At 43.2% G+C, this 12,180-nt stretch overlaps 2 protein-coding genes across 7 annotated transcripts in view; both read right to left on the bottom strand.

Annotated features, from left to right (window-relative positions):
• The window catches only part of dner (delta/notch-like EGF repeat containing), a 98,707-nt gene extending 96,762 nt beyond the window's left edge, over positions 1-1,945 (bottom strand). The window contains exon 1 of the mRNA XM_033630414.2: positions 1,369-1,945. Within this exon, the coding sequence (XP_033486305.2) occupies positions 1,369-1,707 (339 nt within the window). The 5' untranslated portion in view covers positions 1,708-1,945. The remainder of the gene's footprint in view (positions 1-1,368) is intronic.
• Positions 1,946-8,398: 6,453 nt separating this feature from the next.
• The window catches only part of trip12 (thyroid hormone receptor interactor 12), a 35,262-nt gene continuing 31,480 nt past the window's right edge, over positions 8,399-12,180 (bottom strand). For all 6 annotated transcript variants that reach the window (XM_033631356.2, XM_078167156.1, XM_033631362.2 and 3 more), the window contains 2 exons: positions 11,927-12,030; positions 8,399-9,883 (listed from right to left, as the gene is read on the bottom strand). In XM_033631356.2, the coding sequence (XP_033487247.2) occupies positions 9,687-9,883; positions 11,927-12,030 (301 nt within the window). In that variant the 3' untranslated portion in view covers positions 8,399-9,686. The remainder of the gene's footprint in view (positions 9,884-11,926; positions 12,031-12,180) is intronic.

Below are 12,180 nucleotides of genomic sequence, written 5' to 3'. Positions count from 1 at the left end.
CATCCTTGAACAGATGGAGGAGTAAAAATGATGTGGGAGGAACAAAAGTGCGTATAGCTCAACTTCAGGGACGTGTAGAGGAAGATACGGTCAGTGATGCAGTCATCTTCAAATGGACACACTCAGTGCTACAGGCACAAACCAGAGATGTGATACGATTGAAACAGTCCTGTGCGTCTAATATTTTACTATCAGCCACATGAATGCATTTTTCCAAGGATTCATGATACTGGACAGAGCGCAGGATGCATGGCGGAGACAATAAAAATCTGTGGTCAGATATTCATTCTGCAAACTTCCATCAAACAAAAATGTCAATCAGATGCTTAAAACCAAATCTAAACATGACAGAGGCCATGAGAATGAGTTAAGAGCTAAAAAAATAAAGTACGAGGAGCTCTGACACTCAAACCTACTTTGTATTTTTGCATTAGGCAGATGATGTGATGTTTCGATGATGTTATCATGTAGAGTGATGTTGTTAAGGCACAAGCTTTACCCAGACAGACATAAATAACTTTAAGAAAATGACATGATGTGGAACCTGCAGCAGAAACGCACGTCTCCATGACTGTCCAGATGCTCCAGTTAATGATTGCAATGTGGAGACTGGTACTTTGGCCGGATCATCATCAGTTTCCCAGATGTTAACAGATTTACTTATACTTGAGTTTCTTATCTCACACACATATTAGAGCACAGCACAGGGATGCATTCAACGTCACCACAGGATTTAGTGCAACTTTCCCCCTCTTCAGTTTGCAAAGATGTAAGAACAAAACTTGGTTATATCATGAGGGGGGAACGCGAAATGTCCAACACTCAACAACTCACACAGTACATGCTTATACACTCACTAACACACACACATGCATCTACAGTTTTCACTCGCATCTCCCTGCTGCCGCTCTTCCCTCCTGTTGCCACAGCAACGCAGCACTCGTCTCCGTGTCTCAGTGACAACACATGCTCCCATTAAAAAGCCATCCGAGAGCAGCAGAGAGCAAGAATCACGCTCACACATGCCGTCATCCACTGTACAGCTCGCGCGCGAGTCAAAAACACAGACAGGGTGCAGGTTTGTTTCACAAGATGAACCCTCCAGATGATGATGATGATGATGAATAATGGATGATAATGGATTTCTAATGTGCTCAACACAAAAGAAACAGAAGCACAGTCCTATCAAAATACAACTAATAAGCAATTGCAGCTCTGTATTTTCTGCTTTGTGAGGTCATTAACACATGAAACAACCCTGACATGTACTCACTCAGCATCTGTCCTCTCAAGAACAAGACCACACACACACTGTGCTCATCATTATCCTGTTTCATTCAGGTGGATGACATCAAAATGTGTCCATACCTCACAGTTGCGTCCGGTGAAGCCCTGGCTGCACGTACAGGTGTACTCCCAGGTGTCCTCTGGCCTGCCAGCGGATGGCAGCGCCAGGCAGAACCCCCCATTGAGGCAGGGTCGTCCCTCGCAGGGGTCCGGACGAGGTGTGGCCTGGGTCGGGGTGGGCTCGGCAGGGGCCGGGGTGTCTGGGGCCAGTTGGAAGGCAGAGGGGACGGCCCCAATGCTGCTGCTGCTGCTGGTGCCCAGGAGCAGGAGGAGGAGAAGCAGGGGGGGTGTGAAGCTCTGTGCGATCTGCGTGGGATGGCAGCAGGGGACTGCCGGCACACTGCCCACACTCATCCTCATCCTCTTAGTCGGGTTTCTTCTTCTTTTGTTGTTGTTGCGTGTGTTTTTCTCCTCTTTCCCTCAGAGCTGAAGCAGCTGCTGTGTGTGCAGCAGCAGAGAGGTGTGTGAGCAACTGTGTGTGTGTGTGTGCGTGCGTGTGTGTGTGTGTGTGAAGGAGAGAGAGGAGGAGACTGGTACAGGATGTGGAGCCTGAGCTGTGCGCAGGCAGAATGACTGAGAGCAGACTGGCTGATGGTGTGGAGGCTGAGGGAGAGAAGGTGGGGATGCGGGAGGAGAAGGGGAGGGCTCTCGGCTCTTTTCCGTCTCCGAGTCACAGTGACGATGGTAGCTGACGACACTGCTCCCCAACCCACACCCACACCAAATCACCACCTTCACACACACACATTCCCTCTCCTCTCTCTCCTGGCTTCTCTCTCTCTCTCACACACACACTGCGAGGAGTAGCGAGAGCTCTGCACCCTCCTCATTTAGAGTCTCATCATCCATAACCTCTGCTTGGTGCCAAGGTGGGAGCGAGGTGGCTGTAGTTGGGGAAGACAGGGGAGGAGGAGGAGGTGTTGGGGGTGCTGGTGGAGAAAATCCTCATCAGCTGCTATGCCAAAGATGAGCAGCTTTCCAGCGATAACAGGCGGTATTGTCACAAGGGAGATGATGCACTGCAAGTCTGAAAATAGCAGAATGATGCTGATGGAGGCACTGAAGGTGGTGCACGACAAAAATGTCCCAAAATCATTCATGAAAGCAGAGTGTGTGTGGATGGTGCAGTCCCAGAGGTCAGAGATCAGTAGCTCACCAGGGAACCATGAGGTGTGAATGAACATCAACAGCTGAGATAAACATACATGGCAAGCTTGATTTTATCAGGACAAAGACATGTTTGGGATGTTGGTTAGGTCATTATGAATTCTGTTTTGGGGTGGATTTCCCCTGGAGTACACAAAGCTCTACTCTGATGTAATGCTCAGTTGTTAGGCATCCTGCAGTGGGAGGTCACAGAGTTTTTTATTTGACTGAACTGAACTTTAAAAAGGGCATTCCACCAATTTACATTAAATTCACTAGGCACTAGTAGTTTGAGACAAGTGGTATCACCTGAGTCATCTTGGGAGTACGATTTTAGAAAAGAAACCCTAAGATGGAGTGTGGAGATTGAAGGCCATGAGTATTTACAGGTCAGCCAGGGTCAAACAAAGATGCTATAGAGTTGAGAGGTACTGAATCTGGACATGCTCACAAAACCCTTTGTTGAAACAATGGAAGATACCAACGTGACTTCATTAAAGGTCCAGTATGTAGGATTTAGGGGCATCTACTGGCAGATAAGGACAGTAACTATACCTATGTTTTCATTAGTTTCGAATCACTTGACACTAAGAATTGTTGTTTTTTTGTTACCTTAGAACACCGTAAATCTTTACAATTGACTTATGGCTAAGCCATGCCCCCTCAACTCACTCGGACAAAATATCAACATTCAGTGACTGGCGCTATGGCAGGTGTCACAGTACACGGCATTTCACAGGAGGCAATTGATGATTTTTGGAGACATAACGATCAAATTTTGAATTTTGATCAAAACTAGAACAAAATAGGCTAATGAACTCCCAGCAAACAAGGTGACATCAGAGATATTGGATGAATATCTCTGGTGACATGATGAACAACGCAGCTAGGAGCTAACATTAGGCTAACTTTAACTAAGGTTAGCTAGAGATGTTAAAGATAACTTTATATTTCTTTCTAGCAAAGTGACAATATGTTGCCTCAAACACAATGTTGTCTTACCTTAGAACAGATGTAGACATCCTTGTTAATCTTGGTCTACCGCACAACTTTATCCAAAGGAGACACTTTTCTCAGTTGAGATGTGGTTTAAAGTGTAAAAAATACACCTCGTCGCCCAGCGTTTCAGGAAACCTTGTGTCAGAGTTGCATGTACCCCACGCACACCGTTTGGCCATTTTTAAACTTCAAATCTCCGAAAAAGCTCATAAAACCGAACAAAACTGACTTTCTGTAATGCATTTCAATGAACGTCCAGGCAGAGAATGTCCGAGTGTATTGGAATGGCTGTACGCACTGTGATTGGCTCATCGCGTTTGAGGGCGGGACTTAGCCATAGGTCAATTAAATAGGGATGGGTCACGATTTTCGAATAGTCGTTTTATTTTTGAAAAATCGATTTTTTAATGCGACTATTACTATTCGCCGTCTTATTTCCCCCCTTTATTTGACATGCAATTCAGCTCCTAACCGCACGAGGGCAGTATAGGATTGCTACAGCGGTATGAGATGGGCTACCAGCTTGTTTGATGCTCTTCTACAAACAGGAGAAACATGCAGAGACTACTACAGTCATCAAAAAGTTCCGTGTGAAACAACTTCGACAAAATAAACAAAAATGAGGTGCAGTGCAAACTCTGTGAGGCAAAGCTTGCGTATCACAAGTCTACAACAAGTATGCACAGTCATTTGAGAGCGAGGCACACAGGAGGCGGCGAGGGACCGTAACGCCAGGGCCACACCACCCACGGAAGCGCTGCGAATAGCCTCGTAGTGCCTCGAAGTGAGGCCAGTTTCCTTTCGGCACCCACGTTAACCGATTGTGTCATCCACCGCCGGCGCCGCGCCGCGCAGCTCCGTGGCTGGCTCGCACCCTGCAGTGATCGTTTCAGTGTCTGGTCTGTTTTCTGTGCGAGCGGCGAGCTGCGAGCGAATGTGTCAAGCCGGGTGATGGAGACAACAGCTGGGAGCAGAACCGCTTGTCGACTGGCGTGGAGAAATGCCCGATGTGAACGGATGTGCTCCGGCTCGGGCGAGAATTTTGGTGTGTCCGTTCCTCCATCACCCGGGAAGTTATTCATATACCATTAGTCCGTAATGGTCTATTAATCTAAAGTATCAAAAGTGTTTTTAATCAAAATTAATCCAAGTTACAAATATAATTTTAATGGGATAAAATGGTGTTGTGTCTGTATGCCGGGTGCTGTTATCCATGAGTGCTGTATCTCTCTCTCTGATGTGGGGTCTGTCGGAACTAGATCAAATGAATGATTTATAATTGATATATTACCTGAAGCCTAATTTTTATACAAGTAATATTCATATTGGATAAAATATACACTTTGGTTGTATTTCCCATCTTTGCTGAGCAACAGCTTTTTTTTTTTTTTTAAAAAAAAAAGGAATTAAAACCCTGTCCCATATGGGCGTCTGTCCCTCACATAAGCCTGTTGAGTTCAGTGATTTAAGCAAATAATAGCCTGGGCTATTAATTGAAGTTGAAACTTGTGCCTTAACGTTTATATGTACATACCGAGCGGGTCCTGTTGTTCTAAAGTAGCTCAGCATGGACAAACCAAACACTGGCTCTAGATGGGGTCATTCATGTTTCCATGTTTTAGCGTCGGCCACTATAGCTATCCTACATGCTTGGCACACTGGAGACGTTTCAGTACTGCAACTTCACCACTAGATGCCACTAAATTCCTGACACTGGATCTTTAACTGTGACTACAGAGGACTGATAAAATCTGGAATCTATTGAATGTTCGCACACATCAACGATTTTGGATTCTGTCCCTCATCTCTTAAACTGGAAGCATGTTCAGACAGGGTCTCTTAAAGCAGGGTGTCTACAGGCATCAGACATTTTAATGTTTTTTAAGACCTTTTAAAGATAATTTTTAACCAAATTTACGACTGATTTTTTGACAAATCATCCATTTCTTATTCACACTTTGTATAAAGGTGAGCAGTATATGTGTGGTCCCATGCAGAGGTAGGTTTTATGTAGGAATATGATTATTAGAGTGAGTTAGGTTAATGTACATTTTGCCAACAGGTGCAAGTATGAAGTAAAAAAGACAGTATTAGGTTTCTTAAGGTGGACCTTTACTTGGAAGAGTGTGACTTATTTTAACAAAAATAAATTAAAAGATGGATAAATGAAATTAGATCAAATGTTTGTGGCATTAAAACTTCACAAAATCAAATTTAAGGCTATTCAATGACTTTTAAGGCCTAATATTTATACATTTGAGATTAAGCTAGACCTGCAGACGCCCTTATAAAGCTCTAGTGTGTGGGACTTTGTAGCATATACTGCTGAAGATGCTGAACTGAAACTTCTCCTGTGTGCCAAGCATGTAGGAGAACTACTGTGGCTGATGTGATATCGCGAAAATGCGAATGGCCTCATCCAGAGCCAGTGTTTGCTTTATCCGTTCTGTAGAACATGACGGACTCCATGGAGGAGGATCCGCTCTGCATGAACATATGAATGGCTCATTCTATAGTAATGAATGCACAACAGATCTTTTTGTCAGGTGAATATTAACTACTGAAAACATATTTATGAATATACCATATCTGCCAATAGATGCCCCCAAATCCTACACACTGGACCTTTGATGGCCAATATGAAAATGAAGATGATCACAGCGAGCAAAACCAGTTGTAATGTACACACAAGCATCAGACTACTGAGTTAAGACAGAAAAACTGTGAGCCTATCCTTTAAAATGAGGGACTAAACGGAGGATATGAACTCCATTCCCAACAAACCTCCAATACCTTATCAATATGAAGCCGAAGTTTCAGCAGTCCTTGACCTTGTCTTCTTTGTCTTTTTCAGTCAAAATCTCAAGGGCTGCTGTGAGATTTACAGCCTCAATTTACTGCGTTGCAGTAGTTGCATGTTTCAGAGGGGTGTTGTTGACTCCGTATGATAAATATGAAGCCCCATACTCGTTAATGAGATGTCAGCCTTACACTCTGGCCTCAGCTTTCCCCATTACTGAGTCGTGCTCCGGTGCAGTGAACCTGTCACCTTATACCACTCCGGTATGCTCAATGAACTCGGGTGCTGCAGCAGACTGCTAATTCATACAGCCTGTTGCTCGTTGTGCTAATGGGTAGCAACACACAGCATGTTGCTGCTGGGCGGCCCACTGACCATTGTCTAATTCACTATCAAAGAAAGTGACACACAATGGGAGTTTTTTTTGTACTTTGAAAATAAATGTCAGAATGCATAAAAATGATCAAAATAGAGCTGAGTGCCAGGGTAGGACCTCCTGGACCCCCCTCAAGGGGTCCCAGTCTGACTCCAAATGTCCTCAAATCCTACACTAGACCTGTGTGGGTCTGCTGCAACTGGATTTGCCTCTTGGCCAAAATGAATAAGGGCCGCAAACGTCCAAAGGTTGAAACCCTGTTCTTTCATATTATCCTTTGTTTATTAACTGGCGCATGACCTCCTGTCTTTTTGCAAAACAGGCCTCCGGGCAAAGCAAGTTGAGTACCTCTGATGTGGACTATCGAGACGCTCCTTACAAAGAGTGGAGATGTATTTCGCAGGATTCCCACAAATCTTCATGGGCAAAATTTCCAAAGGACTCATGAACGATGAAGATTTTTTTCTTGCCCCAGTGCTTGGCACTTTTTAACATGTCAGATTCAAACTCTATTCAAACATAATTTCAGGTATCTGGCATACATGAAGGAACGAATCAACCCAGGGAGGAAATGATGAAACCTAGACCATGGTAAACAGAACGTCGTCACACATCGCTACGGTTACAGCTACAAAAAATTAATTTGCCAGTATGTTACATTATGTGAAAGGTTATCCTGTAACAATGTCATTATACACAACAAAATTCCATGACTTTTCCAAAACCTTCAATGATTGACAAATTCCATGACTTTCCCGTGTAATTTCAAGTTAACAGACTTAATGGGCAAATTAAGAGACAAAGGATAATATGAAAGAACAGGGTTTTGACCGCTTGAAGTTTGCGGTTCTTCTTCATATCGGCCAAGAGGCAAATCCAGTCACAGCAGCCGCGCACAGGTCAGGTGAAGGGTTTGAGGACATCTAGGGCCAAGCCTAGACCTCTGTCTGTCAGGGTGGTCCAAGGGGGACTGTGGGAACCCTGACTTTGGTTTATAATTAAGAGGAATACAATCATTCTGTCTCCGAAATTCAATTTAGGTCATCACGTTTTCATTCATTCATCCTGTTGGAGGTCGCGGGGGGCTGGAGCCTATCCCAGTTGTCCCTATCCCAGTATCCCACAGGGCTGACACATAGAGACAGACAACCATTCAGGCTCATGTTCACACCTATGGGCAGTTTAGAGTCTCCAGTTAACCTGCATGTCTTTGGATTGTGAAAGGAAGCCGGAGTACCTGGAGAAAACCCACGCTGACACAGGGAGAACATACAAACTCCACACAGAAGGGCTCCCCCAACCTGGGTTCGAAGCAGGAACCCTCTTGCTGTGAGGTGACAATACTTGACGTGTGTCGTGTTTTCAGTTAATAAACAGTATTCCAGTGAGAGTGGGTTTATCATTGAGTAAGGATCCTTATTCCAACACCTACACACATCTTATGTAATGTTAAATCCGAGGCTAAGCTTTCTCTTGTTTATAAGAGTTTGGGATCACAAACCCAGCTCAGAGGTCGAGTGTTGTTAAACCCTGCTGAGATCTAAAGAGCAGCAGGTGTAATTAGCCACCTTTGTTGCTGTCTCCATGCCAACTCACTTAAACCTGCCCACGGTTGAGGACAAGAGTATCAAGATTTGCCCTAAATTAACTTTCACTCAGCCTTCAGAGGGCCAGCTGTGAAGAGCAACACTGCAAAGCGATGGAAGGACGGGTAAATAAAAGAACATAGATGAGTCAAACAGTTACTTTATTTATGTTCAGGTAAAAACATGAACCTGATGCAGTAAATTATTGCAGATCTTAGAAACCAGCACATGAACGATTGGGCCAGGAGAACATACAGTGGCGCCCTCCCCTGGCCACAGACTGCAGGTGCACACCACGGTTTGTTCCAAGCCAGCAGTGCAAAGAAAAAAATAATAATAATCAACTACAGCAAGAAATAAAGACAATATAGAAAATTTAAAAAAAAAAAAAAAAAAGTAAAGCAGACATTCCCACCTCAAACAGGGTGTGAAACTGCATATAAACTTTATTCCATAAATGAATTTGAAATGCTATCTGGCCATGAAACGATAAAATGAGACCAGCCAAATTTTGTGCCCAGCTACATTATGTGTTGAGGGTTGCTCAGAGCTTGGTCTACCAAGATAACCCTACACATCAGGTAGGGCCCAACAGAAAGACACTAACTCTATCAAAATAAGAGCAAAACAAAATTTACCTGATCAACACATCGGTTACATCTCTTCATTGTGAGCTAAAGCTCTCTATAATAAAGGAGGCCAGAACACAATCTCAACTTAGGTAGAGGGGTAAGAAAGAAAAGATAATATGCGCTCATCACTACCCGCATTCAACCAACTGCAACTCTCGTTTTCCACAACTTGAAGCAAAGACACACGTGGGGGGGGGAAAGCCGAACCAAAATGCAACACACAAACTGGGGCCAATATAATACAGAACAAAATGCAAACAGACGAACTGAGGGGAAGAGACATGAGAACAAAGAGCTATTCTATCAAATGTGTAGAATGAGCAAAGTCTGCAAATTTGTCTGTACAAATGATCTTTGGAGCTAAAGTAAACCTAGCTTGCTCGATGGAACCCCCCCTCCCCCCCGCCCTCCCCGACACCCAGTGACGTTGTCCACCACTCTGAAGAGGAGACATCCCTTTTTTAAATATCACATAGCAATGCAATTTAAAATGTCACCCAGATGTTTTCATCTTTTTTTAACATTACTCAACTACTGATATAAGTTTTACTCTCTCTTTTTTTATATTTTAACTTCTGTGAGTCATGGAACACCTTTCCATTTTTTATTTTTTTATACTTTTTTTTTGAGAGACCGGGGCAGCAAATATATATTTAAAGTCTTAATTTTTCTGCAAGCTGCTTTCTCTAACAAGAAGGCTGTACATGTAGCCTTGATGTATGTGGTTACAAAAAAACTAAGAAGGAAGTCATGTTTCATCAGTCGCTGTAGAAGGCATTTGAATGTGAGATGTGGAGAGATCAGGAAAGGTGGAAAGACTGCTGGCCCTCGCGGGCCGCGATCAACAGTTTCTCTCGCATGATCTCTATGCTTGAGTAGTCAGGCAGCTTCAGGTAGTTGACACAGGTCATGACTGATGGGAGGAAGTCGTCCGGGTTCTCCGTCGACTCGAACGTTTTCCTCACAATCGTCAGAGGGGGGTTCAGGCTCCGGAAACCTGAGACACAAGCAGAGGTCGTGTTAGCTGAATATTTCCCATCACTGACTGAATGTTATTAAAAATGACGGAAAAATCTGAAGGCCGTCCGTCATTTTGACACATAACAACACTGCAGGCGATGCACCGTAATTCACACTGTCGGACTAGTGGTGTGTGCATATTAATTTAGTCTTGTCTGTGTTCTCATATGTATGACCTCTTTGTCTGGCTGGTTTAGGCTTCATGTGTGTAGGCTATATCACTACATACCTATGCAAAATGTCATGACGGCTGAGTGCCCAAATTTCTTCGCATGGTCACTGTCTGTTATTTTTTCTCTCCATGCCCTTATAGACAGGGGTGTAGAGTGTGCTGGAACGACTTCTTTTTCTCCGAGTAAGGAAATAGAATATTTGCATTTCGTATTAACCGGTTAAATTTCGTATACATTTCTTGAAGCGCTTTAAGACGCAATCATCACTGCAGCATAAGTCATGCAAGAGAGCCACCAAAAGCAAATTGAATGGTCAAAGTTAACATGTTGACAATTAAGGTGTGTTGACTGCTTCATGGTGTCAACTTGTAAGTTTTCTCGCATAACATACGAGAGAACATTCCACCTTAAAAGTAGCCAGCAGCTGCCGGCACTAGCTTTGAAGCACCACAATGAATTAAATCATTTTTTTCCCAGTCTATCACTGCTAATTTTTATCTAGCAAGGATGACAAGGCCAAAAACACCCTTTCATTTTTTTAGTTAAGAGTTGAATAATGCACGTAAAGATTAGGAACAGTGGTTACGTGACCGTCACAATGAGCCACAACTTAACCATGCATGTGCACAGATGTCACTGGTGCACTCCGGTGAACAAATAGCACTACCCCCTAAGAAACGCAAAATCTCTAAGCTTGTTTATTTTTTTAAAATGAAAATTAAATGCTTTTAGTCTTATTAAAAAATGAAAATTACTTTGCACGCTAATAATAGATTATGACAGAAATTTTAAAACACTGTCCTAATGCAGCCTCTTGACACAAAAGTAGCACCAGATGTCAGTCAGACACAGATACAGTAAAACCTGGGCTTCATGCTTTATACACTCACATAAACACAGGAAATATCTACTTTGGCTCATGCTAGATTATCTTAAATCAGGCATCTCAGTACATGTGCACATAGGGCTGCATGATTATAGCCAAAATGACACATAGTATACAATTAGTTTGGTTTATATTGAGATCACGATTATTTATTGTTTTTAGAGAGAAATTATTTTTATTGCACTTTCACATTTAAATAAACAGCACTGCTTTCACTTTCTCCTTGTGGTTTATTACTGATTAAAAAAATCTTTCCATCAATAAGAGACTTAAAATAACGTCCTTCTGCACCTGAACTCAGAGCATCTCCTATGGATACGTCTCTGCTGCTGTATATATATAGATTTTTTATAGCGGTCATAGTACCGTGACATGCTGCAGCCTTGCTGTCATGGATGTCTGAGTTGACGCTGGACAAGGATGGGGATTAATGGTAACAATACAGTAATGTTATTCTTCTTGGTCTTCATGCATTCATTGTACTGCAGTTTTTGCAGGTGGTTTAGTACATTAGTTAATGTTGCTTTGCAGCGCAGACACAAGTGTTTTGCACTCTTTGCATATGATTTGTTCTCTCCTTAAATCCAAAATACTTCCAAACAACAGATGACGGTGGTTGATGAGCGGTTGATTCTTGTTTAGCCCGTCTGCAGTCGTTACATTCAGTTTTCACTGGCAGTTGTTGCAGGGTGCACACGTAGCGGACAGCTCCCTCAAAGTAAAGGCTGCTGTTAGTTTAAGGAGCTATTTGATGTGCAGCAACGTTTTCAACAAGCAGAGAACGCTTTTAAATGTCAATATCGCAGTCTATCAAGTCCATTTAATTGGGGCGAGCCAAAATCATGACTGTGATTAAAATTCAAATATTTGAGGAGCCCCCTGTGTAGACACAACTGTTTAACAATCTGTCCTGCTTTAATGCATTTAATAAGTTCATGTTTGTGTACGTGAAGCAACTCACCACCGACGGGCAGTCTGGGGCTCCCTGTGACAAACTGCAGAAAGAGTCTCTGCTGCTCGGCGTCGAAGCTGCTCAACACCTCAAACAGGAACCGTACAGCACGGCTGCAAAAACATGGGAGAAAATACACGTCAAACATTTGTCTTGAGTACAAGTTTACTCATACCCAGAGTGTGTCATGTAGGAAGTTGGAAAAAGGGGCCTGAACCCATATTGAATGACACTCAATGAAGTGTCAATGATGAATAAAATGG

This window comes from Epinephelus lanceolatus, chromosome 4 (assembly GCF_041903045.1).
Source record: "Epinephelus lanceolatus isolate andai-2023 chromosome 4, ASM4190304v1, whole genome shotgun sequence".
Lineage (NCBI taxonomy): Eukaryota > Metazoa > Chordata > Actinopteri > Perciformes > Serranidae > Epinephelus > Epinephelus lanceolatus.
The sequence above is the reverse complement of the archived record's forward strand: the minus strand, read 5'-3'. Positions and strand labels throughout refer to the sequence as shown.